The sequence below is a fragment of the Salmo salar genome, chromosome 06 (assembly GCF_965601325.2).
Source record: "Salmo salar chromosome 06, fSalSal1, whole genome shotgun sequence".
NCBI classification, from domain to species: domain Eukaryota; kingdom Metazoa; phylum Chordata; class Actinopteri; order Salmoniformes; family Salmonidae; genus Salmo; species Salmo salar.
The window spans coordinates 33,148,753-33,160,138 of record NC_138296.1 but is presented as its reverse complement, the minus strand read 5'-3'; the positions used below and the strand labels follow the sequence as shown (position 1 = coordinate 33,160,138).

The 11,386-nt window shown below is 43.2% G+C and overlaps 1 protein-coding gene across 1 annotated transcript; it reads left to right on the top strand.

Annotated features, from left to right (window-relative positions):
• The first annotated feature begins 1,213 nt into the window (after nt 1-1,213).
• Nucleotides 1,214-10,824, top strand: LOC106606913 (eukaryotic translation initiation factor 3 subunit D). The gene is made up of 16 exons (XM_014203380.3): nt 1,214-1,331; nt 3,036-3,161; nt 3,270-3,315; nt 3,527-3,663; nt 3,746-3,831; nt 3,942-4,014; nt 4,213-4,328; nt 5,010-5,142; nt 5,370-5,517; nt 5,721-5,851; nt 6,019-6,104; nt 6,436-6,565; nt 6,695-6,837; nt 6,995-7,187; nt 7,422-7,521; nt 10,725-10,824. Exons 2-16 carry the CDS (start codon nt 3,039-3,041, stop codon nt 10,739-10,741), a joined length of 1,662 nt encoding a protein of 553 aa, XP_014058855.2. The 5' UTR covers nt 1,214-1,331; nt 3,036-3,038; the 3' UTR covers nt 10,742-10,824.
• The last annotated feature ends 562 nt before the right edge of the window (nt 10,825-11,386 follow it).

The window sequence follows — 11,386 nt, the reverse complement described above, 5'->3', positions numbered from 1 at the left end:
CACTCAGGACCTCAGACTGGGGCAAAGGTTCACATTCCAACAGGACAACGACCCTAAGAACACAGCCAAGACAACTTAAGAGTGGCTTCGGGACAAGTGTTTGAATGTCCTTGAGTGGCCCAGCCAAAGACCGGACTTGAACCCGATCGAACATCTCTGGAGAGACATGAAAATCGCTTTGCAGCGACGCTCCCCATCCAACCTGTCAGAGCTTGAGAGGATCTGCAGAGAAGAATGGGAGAAACTCCCCAAATACAGGTGTGCCAAGCTTGTAGCGTCATACCCAAGAAGACTCAAGGATGTAATCGCTGCCTGAGGTGCTTCAACAAAGTACTGAGTAAAGTGTCTGAATACTAATGTAAATGTCATATTTCCTCTTTTTTTTAAGCAACGCAAAAATGTCTAAAAACCTGGTTCTGCTTTGTCATTATGGGATATTATGTTCAGATTGATGAGGGGGGAAAAACAATGTAATCAATTTTAGAATAAGGCTGTAAAGTAACAAAATGTGGAAAAGGTCAAGGGGTCTGAATAATTTCTGTGTATGTACTGATGTGTGAGTAACTGTCAGTAATGTGTGCAACTGTCAGTAGGACCTTTTTTTGTTCTAATATTCTTATTTTAAATGTGTGTTGTTCAGTCCTTGAGCTGTTCTTGTCTATTGATGTTCTGTATTATGTAATGTTTTGTGTGGACCCCAGGAAGAGTAGCTGCCTCTTCAGCAACAGCTAATGGGGATCCTAATAAAATACCACAACAAAAAAACTGTGAGGAAAGTAGAGGATGGTAAGCAATGGATGAGGGCGCCTGAGAGGATCCCAGTGAGTATTGGGCCAGTACAGAGTAACCCAAACAGTTTGTGCTTTAGTAAGGTTGACTTCTTGGCATTTTTTGCTATGGTCATTACTGCACAGATGGAAAGGAAATCCCAGAAGACTGATTTGATGGTAGAAGCAGCAGAGATGTTTTGTGTGTTGAGATTTTAGTGCAGAAGAACTACAGGGGGATTTCAGAGAAGGGTTTCCAGCCTCCCAAAGTAGTGTGAAGGGGTGGTGGGTTTGTTGGGGATAGTGGTGTATATCTAGGGGTAGATGGTGGTGCAATTCTTTTTTTTTTTTTTTTTTTACAAATTTCACTTTTTGTGAACAAAATGTGCAATTCACACTCCGACCTGTGAAAGGCAGCATTATGCAACAAAGCTTATAGTCTGCCAGAAAACAACTCTTAACTGTACTTTTCCACTTCCTTTTTCTACGGCGCTTTTAGAAGAAAATTGTGACTCGGCTGATTGGCCGAATAAAAGCTGCCGTTTGGTCGTCACAATCTCAAAGGTGAGATTCGAATAAGACATATAAATATGTATGAACATGTCATATTTACAATTATGTTTAGGGGAAACATAATGTGAGATGTACTCGAGTGGATGTTACTGCCACCGCCGTTAGCTTAGCAGATTGCTATCTGCCACCTGGCTAACAAGCATGCTGGTTAGCTTGCCATAGTGTCCATATGGAAACAACGTAGTTGCGCTCACTTGTTGATGTCCCCGATTAATGTCCCCTTACTAGATTTGGTGTTGTGACATTTTTGGTTAGCTAAGTTAGCTAACTAGGTCGCCTGCTAATATAATGCTAGCTGGCTAACGTTAGCAAGCTTAGGCTAGGGTATTGTAGATAACGACGTTAGCATTGCATTCTCTGCTTGATGATTACTTATGCAATATGCAAATAGTCTATCGATGGCAGTTTCTTAGCAATCCAATGGTTATGTGTTCTGGGTCCGTGATGACTAGGCCACTGCGCAAACTGAAATGCCTATCTAATGTTAGTGCATTGCTGAGTGAAAACAGTGCTGTTCATTGACATTGTCTGAGACCCTGCGGCATTGTCTGAGACCCTGCGGCCAAGGTTACTAATCTTATTTACATTTACATTTTAGTCATTTAGCAGACGCTCTTATCCAGAGCGACTTACAGTAGTGAATGCATACATTTCATACATTTTCTTCACATCATGGAGGTACACATCTTTTGCATTTCAGTAGTTCTGTCAAAGGTGTTTGGAGTTTTTCCAGGTTATAGAGCTCGCCAGCTTGTAGTCCTAAAAACCGAAAATGAGTTACCTCTGGTTCGTTCAGCCATTCCTATGGGAAAAATGAGTTACCTCTGGTTCGTTCAGCCCTTCCTATGGGAAAAATGAGTTACCTCTGGTTCGTTCAGCCATTCCTATGGGAAAAATGAGTTACCTCTGGTTCGTTCAGCCCTTCCTATGGGAAAAATGAGTTACCTCTGGTTCGTTCAGCCCTTCCTATGGGAAAAATGAGTTACCTCTGGTTCGTTCAGCCCTTCCTATGGGAAAAATGAGTTACCTCTGGTTCGTTCAGCCATTCCTATGGGGAAAATGAGTTACCTCTGGTTCGTTCAGCCCTTCCTATGGGAAAAATGAGTTACCTCTGGTTCATTCAGCCCTTCCTATGGGTAAAATTGTTCAGCCATTCCTATGGGGAACATTAATGGGGAAAGAATAGGGTTTTGGAATAAACGCTGAAAATAACGTCAGAGGTTAACACAGGCTTCGGAGATCTTATACGTTTTGTTCTATGAGATACTATCAGTCAGTTAACATGACCATGAAGTTAGTGAGAATTATTGAATTCAGTCCTCTGTATGGTGTAAAACAATCTGGTACGCTGACTATCAAATCCATGTTTCAACAATCTTTAAACTGAACAGACCAGGGTGTGATGCGTTCTGCCTCTTCATGAGACGTCAGAGAGAGTCAGCTGCAAAACTACAGTATCAAACCCATTTCAATACGACCTCTCTCCCTAAAATTATATTTAGGTGACCCCTAGTGGCACTTGTTATCTTGTTATCTATATCACTTGTTATATATTAATATATTGTTATATATTATACTTCTTATCATCCACTTGCGTATGTACACCAAATTTCTATCTAATATACATAGTATAAGGTAACTAGATATCGTTCAAATCTGCGTTTCATTTTAAATGTTTACATCTGCCCTAACCAGACCATGGCGAAGTTCCATGCCCCTGAGATCCAGGACAATCCCTCTGGATGGGGTCCCTGTGCTGTCCCTGAGAAGTTTAAGGACATGCCCTACCAGCCCTTTAGCAAAGGAGACCGTCTGGGAAAGGTTGGTCTTCCTCTGCTGCCTCTCACCTTTAATTAGAAACAGCAGTTTGCCCTGCCTCAAGAGGAGGAAATTAGGCTGACTGATTTACTTTTCTATCCATCTGTGCAGGTGGCTGATTGGACAGGAGCAACCTACCAGGACAAGAGATACACAAGTGGGTTAAATTGTATTGTAGGATTCGCGATAATGAGCTCCTAGAGTGTGCGGCTCTCCCTTATTTTCAAGGATTCACGATAATAACATGATATGGTGTAAACATAATCCAGAATATATTGCCTATTCTAAATGTCTATATTCAATATTGATTTTGAGGTATTTCAGACCATGGATGCCATCATTTGACATTTGGTTGTATGTTTTGACAGACAAGTATTCATCTCAGTTTGGGGGTGGTAGTCAGTATGCCTACTTCCATGAGGAGGATGAGACGAGCTTCCAGCTGGTGGACACTGCCAAGACGCAGAAGACTGCCTACCAGAGGAACCGCATGAGGTTTGCTCAGGTACAAGACTAACCTGCTCGACCACACACTAAAAGGCTTTTCTGTGTCACCTTTTCTATAACAGGATGTTCTGTTTTTACAGAGGAATCTGCGCAGGGACAAGGACCGCAGGAACCTGACCCAGTTCAATATGCAGACCCTCCCGAAGAGTGCCAAGCAGAAGGAGAGGTGAGCTGCCTGCAGTTGTTTAGCCAATCCACTGCTAATGTGGCTTTCTAAAACACATGTTGTTCTGGTTTTCTCTACAACTCTGTCTTATCTCACGTGGTTCTGTCCAGGGATCGCATGCGCCTACAGAAAAAGTTCCAGAAGCAGTTTGGCGTCCGTCAGAAGTGGGACCAGAAATCCCAGGTATGGGAAGATCAAAAACATCAGTTCACCTCCGGACATCTGAACCGTATTGTCATACCCCTCAGATAACATCTGATGTGGTCGTATGAAGTTTCTGGCAACAGTCTTCCCAAACACCTGCTAACGCTACCATACGTGCCTGTCTCTCCTCCCTCCCCTTTCCCTTTCCCCCCTCATACCTTTCATTTCAAGGCCCAGTTGAAACCCCGGGACTCGTCGGTGGAGGTCCGGAGTGACTGGGAGGTGAAGGAGGAGATGGACTTCCCCAGGCTGATGAAGATGAGATACATGGAGGTGGAAGACCCCACTGACATGTGAGTGACTTATCAACACTGCATCTGTGCTCAATCCAGGGGAGAACGACTGCCCCCTCGCGTTGAGTTCAAGTTGATGGACGACCGCGGTACTGCGGGCATTGTTTCCACAAAACAGGATCCCCCATTATAGTGAAAGGGGAAATGGTGCTCTTTGGTCAGTATTCGTAGATGTATATAAACAAAATATTCAAACACAATCATGGTACCAATAATGGCTTCTATTTCACCAGATGTATGTCCTTGAACCGATTACTTTAAAATCACAGACAAAGTTATAAGAATAATCTAGTTGCTAATGGCAGCCTGCAGTACCTCTCTCGGCCTTCAATTTGAGATACTCAATGAGAGGGAGCAGCACTGAGCTAGCTTTCAACGTCACTTCATAGAGTAGGTTTCCAACAACTCCTCTGTGTAAAAGGATGGTCACATGCTGAAATGACACTTCCTTATCATGAAATGCGCCACTGAGCATTCTCATAGGAAACAATGTCATCGATGGCTTTGTCCATATTTTTTACAGTCTGTCTCACAGTTCAGAACAAAACCCACATTCTGAATAACATGATGTTCAAGTTGCTTTTCACCTGCAGTGAGTCTAGTCTGTTTTTTCCCTTTTTGTTTCTACTGGAAGACAATATTATATCCACGTAAAGTCAGTTGATTTTCTTTCTCCCTCAGTGAGTGCTGTGGTGCGTTGGAGTACTACGACAAGGCCTTCGACCGCGTCACCACTCGCAACGAGAAGCCTCTCAAGAGCATCAAGAGGATCTTTCACACAGTCACCACCACCGACGACCCGGTTATCCGCAAGGTACACCCTCTCAATTCCACACTTGTACAGCACTGTGCCAGGTACAGTACGCCAGAGCAACATATTATTGATTCAGTCCTTTTGTTGTTTTGTCTGCACGTTCTTGTCCAGAACTAATGGTTTCACACATTTCAGAAACAAAAACATGATTATTACAATGTCCACTGTCCTGTAGAGTCTGTTCTCTGCTCTGATGTAAATCCTTCCCTATACCCTCCTCTCTGCAGTTGGCTAAGACCCAGGGCAATGTGTTTGCCACCGATGCCATCCTGGCCACCCTGATGTGCTGCACGCGCTCAGTCAACTCCTGGGACATCATTGTGCAGAGAGTGGGCAACAAGCTCTTCTTCGACAAGAGAGACAACTCTGACTTTGGTGAGGCTATCTCAAGTTAATCTATTCAGCTGTTGGTCCATCTATGACTGGTCAAGGAAGTCTTGTTTACTAGTGTATCAGTAGTTATACCTTATATCAAACTCTCTCATATTTAAGTCTTCTTGCCATAATGCCAATGTTTAGGGGTGCGTTCGGTTTTTGTGCAATCGGCTCATCTAACCATCTGTAACTGTACGTGTCAGATCTGTTGACGGTGAGTGAGACTGCCAACGAGCCACCACAGGATGAGGGCAACTCCTTCAACTCGCCCCGTAACCTGGCCATGGAGGCTACCTACATCAACCATAACTTCAGCCAGCAGTGTCTGCGCATGGTAAGACCACTACAATTATACACCAATGGACATGTCTAGTGACATTCCTTCAATGTGAGTGTAATGTGGAAAAAGTCCAAGCATTTCTGCCATTGTAAAGAATACATTTGAATTGGATGTTAATTCTTTCAGTTCTAATAGGATGCCGTGTCTTTGTTTCCCCTCAGGGCGGGGAGAGGCACAAGTTCCCTAACCCCAACCCATTTGTAGAGGAGGACATAGACAAGAGTGAGGTGGCCTCTGTTGCCTACAGGTGGGTACTGACCCCTGCTGCTCTCTCACTACTGCTCTCTCTCTACTGCTCTCTCTCTACTGCAGACCATCTAATCAGTCAGACCATCTAATCAGTCAGACCATCTAATCAGTCAGACCATCTAATCAGTCAGACCATCTAATCAGTCAGACCATCTAATCAGTCAGACCATCTAATCACAGTTGATTCACATCTGTAAGTGGTCTTTTTAAAAAGAAAAAGTGGTACTCGTGTTTTTAAATGGATCCATGTGATGTGTCCTGCTGGACTCTGGGTTAGTGTTGAGGGCTGTAGCTGTGTAGACCTGTAAAGTCACCTGTTTCTGTGTCAGGTACCGCCGCTGGAAGCTGGGGGAGGACATTGACCTGATTGTACGCTGTGAGCACGATGGAGTGATGACCGGGGCCAATGGAGAGGTGTCCTTCATCAATGTCAAGACCCTCAACGAGTGGGACTCCCGGGTAAGAGGAGGAACGAGTGATGACAGAAAAGACAGTACTAGATATTTGATGCTATCTCTGGGGATGAAATGTAGTATTAACTTCCCCTCTAATGCTTAATGTTGTTGAATGTTTTGTTCTTGTCTTAAGCACTGTAATGGAGTGGACTGGCGTCAGAAGCTGGACTCTCAGAGAGGAGCTGTTCTGGCCACCGAGCTGAAGAACAACAGCTACAAACTGGCCCGCTGGACCTGCTGTGCCATGCTGGCTGGCTCAGAGTACCTCAAGCTAGGGTCAGTGCGACTATATACTGTTCACAGCAACCATTTTTCCCCTTCAAATTGTCCATAAATTCGAATTGGTTATGAGCTGAATAGCTTGGTACATCCTCTGTTATTAAACAATTCAACCGACCTCCATCAGTTAAATCCCCAGCCTTCCTGTCTCCAGGTACGTGTCTCGTTATCACGCGAAGGACTCTGCGCGCCACGTGGTCCTGGGAACCCAGCAGTTCCAGCCAACTGAGTTTGCCAGCCAGATCAACTTGAGCATGGAGAACGCCTGGGGCATCCTCCGCTGCGTCATCGACATCTGCCGCAAGCTGGAGGAGGGCAAGTACCTCATCCTCAAGGACCCCAACAAGGTGAGCCCGGGACTGCTGACCATTGAGCCTCTGTGACCGCTGACCATGGAGCAGAGCATGCCCTTGACTGTTTCTGTAGAGCGCTGCCAATGACTTGAAAGACTAGTACTTGTCTCTGCAACTTGTACTAGTTGATTTTCCCCCATTGTCTGACGGTGTCTGCACACAGAGCTCTAGAAATGTTAGTGTTCCTTACAGAGAGTCAATATCATCATTGTGTGCTTTTGCCAACAGCAAGTGATCCGCGTGTATAGCTTGCCTGACGGGACCTTCAGCTCAGATGAAGATGAGGAAGAAGATGATGATGATGATGAAGAGGACGAGGAGGAGGAAGGTAAGAAGGACTGCCACCATTGCACTATGCGGTACCTGTACAATGTTTACAGGGCATTCGGAAAGTATTCAGACCCCTTCACTTTTTCCACTTTTTGCTACATTACAGCCTTATTCTAAAATTAATGAAATAGATTTTTTCCCATAAATGTACACACACTACCCCATAATGACAATTCGAAAACAGGTTTTAGAATTATTTGCTAATTTAAAATAAAACATACCTTTTTTTACATAAGTATTCAGAGCCTTTGGTATGAGACTTGAAATTGAGCTCCGGTGCATCCTGTTTCCATTGATTATCCTTGCTGTTTCTACAACTTGATTGGAGTCCACTTGTGGTAAATTCAATTGATTGGACATGATTTGGAAAGGCACACATCTGTCTATATAAGGTCCCACAGCTGACAGTGCATGTCAAAGCAAAAACCAAGCCATGAGGTTGAAGGAATTGTCCGTAGAGCTCCAAGACAGGATTGTCTCAAGGCACAGATCTGGGGAAGACTACCAAAAAATGTCTGCAGCATTGAAGTTCCACAAGAACACAGTAGACATTTTTAACCTCTATGGGCTAGGTGGGACGCTAGCGTGCCACCCGTGGTGCACTCCATCAACAGCAGGTGCATTTCAAGAGCGGCAAATTTGAATCCAAATAAATGTCAAAATTCAAATTTTTCAAAAATACAACTATTTTACACCATTTGAAAGATAAACATCTCCTTAATCTAACCACGTTTTACGATTTCAAAAAGGTTTTACGGCGAAAGCATAAATTTAGAGTATGTTAGGACAGTACATTTACAAGAGTTGTGTGTAATGTTTTGTCAAGTCAAAGACAGGGTCACCAAAACCATAAAACCAGCTAAAATGATGCACTAACCTTTTACAATCTCCATCAGATGACACTCCTAGGACATTATGTTAGACAATGCATGCATTTTTAGTTCTATCAAGTTCATATTTATATCCAAAAATAGCGTTTTACTATGGCATTGATGTTGAGGAAATCGTTTCCCTCCAATAACCGGCAGTCAAGTCAGCGTCACAAATTAAATAATTAAAATTAGAAAACATTGGTAAAATATTATATTGTCATTTAAAGAATTATAGATTTACATCTCTTGAACGCAATCAACTTGCCAGATTTAAAAATAACCTTACTGGGAAATCACACTTTGCAATAATCTGAGCACTGCGCCCAGAAAAATACGCATTGCGATACAGACTAGACGTCATGTTGGGGAGATCTAAAATCGAAAATACTATGTAAATAATCCATTACCTTTGATTCTCTTCATCAGATGTCACTTCCAGGTATCACAGGTCCATAACGAATGTAGTTTTGTTCAAAAAAGCTCATCATTTATGTCCAAAAATCTCCGTCTTGTTAGCACATGATCTAAGCCAGCCGGACTTCTCGTCATGAACGAGGGGAAAAAATATATTTCCGTTCGTTCAAACATGTCAAACGTTGTATAGCATAAATCATTAGGGCCTTTTTTAACCAGAACATGAATAATATTCAAGGTGGACGAATGCATACTCTTTTATAACGTATTGGAACGAGGGTACCCAACATGAACTCGCGCGCCAGGTGTCTAATGGGACATCATCGTTCCATGGCTCTTGTTCGGTCAGATCTCCCTCCAGAAGACTCAAAACACTTTGTAAAGGCTGGTGACATCTAGTGGAAGCAATAGGAAGTGCCAAAATATTCCTCAGCCCCTGTGTTTTTCAATGGGATAGGTTTAAAGTCAATACAACACATCAGGTATCCACTTCCTGTCAGAAAATGTCTCAGGGTTTTGCCTGCCAAATGAGTTCTGTTATACTCACAGACACCATTCAAACAGTTTTAGAAACTTTAGAGTGTTTTCTATCCATATATAATAAGTATATGCATATTCTAGTTACTGGGTAGGATTAGTAACCAGATTAAATCGGGTAAAAAAAAATTATCCAGACGTGCAAATGCTGCCCCCTAGCCCTAACAGGTTAAGTGGAAGAAGTTTGAAACCACCAAGGCTCTTCCTAGAGCTGGCCACCCGGCCAAACTGGGGACACGGGCCTTGGTCAGGGAGGTGACCAAGAACATGATGGTCACTCTGACAGAGCTCCAGAGTTCTTCTGTGGAGATGGGAGAACCTTACAGAAGGACAACCATCTTTGCAGCACTCCAACAATCAGGCCTTTATGGCCAGAAGGAAGGCACTCCTCAGTTAAAGGCACATGAAAGCCTGCTTGGAGTTTGCCAAAAGGCACCTAAAGACTCAGACCATGAGAAACAAGATTCTCTGGTCTGATGTAACCAAGATTTAACTATTTGGCCTGAATGCCAAGGGTCACGTCTGGAGGAAACCAGGCACCACTCAACTGGCCAGTACCATCCCTACAGTGAAGCATGGTGGTAGTAGCAGCATCAAGCTGTGGGGATGTTTTTCAGCGTTTGGGACTGGAAAACTAGTCAAGATCGAGGGAAAGATGAACAAAGCAAAGTACACAGATCCTTGATGAAAACCTGCCCAGGACCTCAGACTGGGGCGAAGGTTCACCTTCCAACAGGACAGCGACCCTAAGCACACAGCCAAGACAACGCAGGAGTGGCTTCGGGACAAGTCTCTGAATGTTGTTGAGTGGCCCAGACTTGAAGCCGATCGAACGACTAGAGAGACCTGAAAATAGGTGTGCAGCGACGCTCCCCGGCCAACCTGACAGCTTGAGAGGCTCTGCAGAGAAAAATTTGAGAAACTCCCCAAATACAGGTGGCCAAGCTTGTAGAGTCATACCCAAGAAGACTCAAGGATGTAATTGCAGCCGAAGGTGCTTCAACAAAGTACTGAGTAAAGCATCTGAATACTTAAGTAAATGTGATATCAGTTTTTTTTATATATAAATTTGCAAAAATGTCAATCCGTTTTTGCTGTGACATTATGGGGTATTGTGTGTAGATTGGGGGGGGGCGATGTAATCCATTTCAGAATAAGGCTGTAACACAATGTGGAAAAAGTGAAGGGGTCTGAATACTTTCCGAAAGCACTGTATATATTACAATGTGTGGTCTTAAATTGTTTATTTGATTGTATTCTGTCTAATGGTTTATAAGTAATGTGATTTTAAGTTGACTTTTTGTACAATTTGTTTAGCATATTCTGAATTATGTTTTCTCTCCCCCTTATTTCTCTCTTTCCTGTCCTCTTTTTCTAGATGAACAAGAACCCTAAGGTGTGACAATTGCACTAGTGACCAGGTGTCCTGCATCACACAGAAAATACTCATTACATTCAAATAAAGATCTGAGAAACTGGCTCGTTTCCATTTATTTTGTATTTTCTCCTACTGAAAAATAATCACTAAGCAGACTCATCAAAATGAGTCAAGGATTCCTATTCTGCGAAGTGTATATATTGTTAATTGCAATTGAAGTTTCTGGTATATGTAGATACTTGATGTTTCTGTACACAGGTTGAGTGAATGGCTACTGGGTAGTTGGTGAGGGCAGAGCTACATCAATCTGTATGCTGATCTATGTCCCAAATAACTTCCAAGGCATGTCACCCGTCTGCTCCTCAAACACCTGGTCAAAGCTGAGCCACTGTAAAGGTGTTCTTCCAGTCAATGCTTTTATCTGCCAAATAATAAATATGTAGCTGTTTGAGATCTTCAAACATAATGACATATGAACTACCAAGGGGGACCTTTTACATTCAATCTTGTTTGCCAGAGATGTGTGACTGATAAGTGAGTCTGTTTCGTTATCGCCAGGGCCCTGTCCAGAAACTACCCCTCCCAACTCATCTGGCACTGAGCCAGTGTCCAGAAGTTGAGTCTCCCTCAGGCACAAAGAAGCTGTTCCCATACAGTATCTT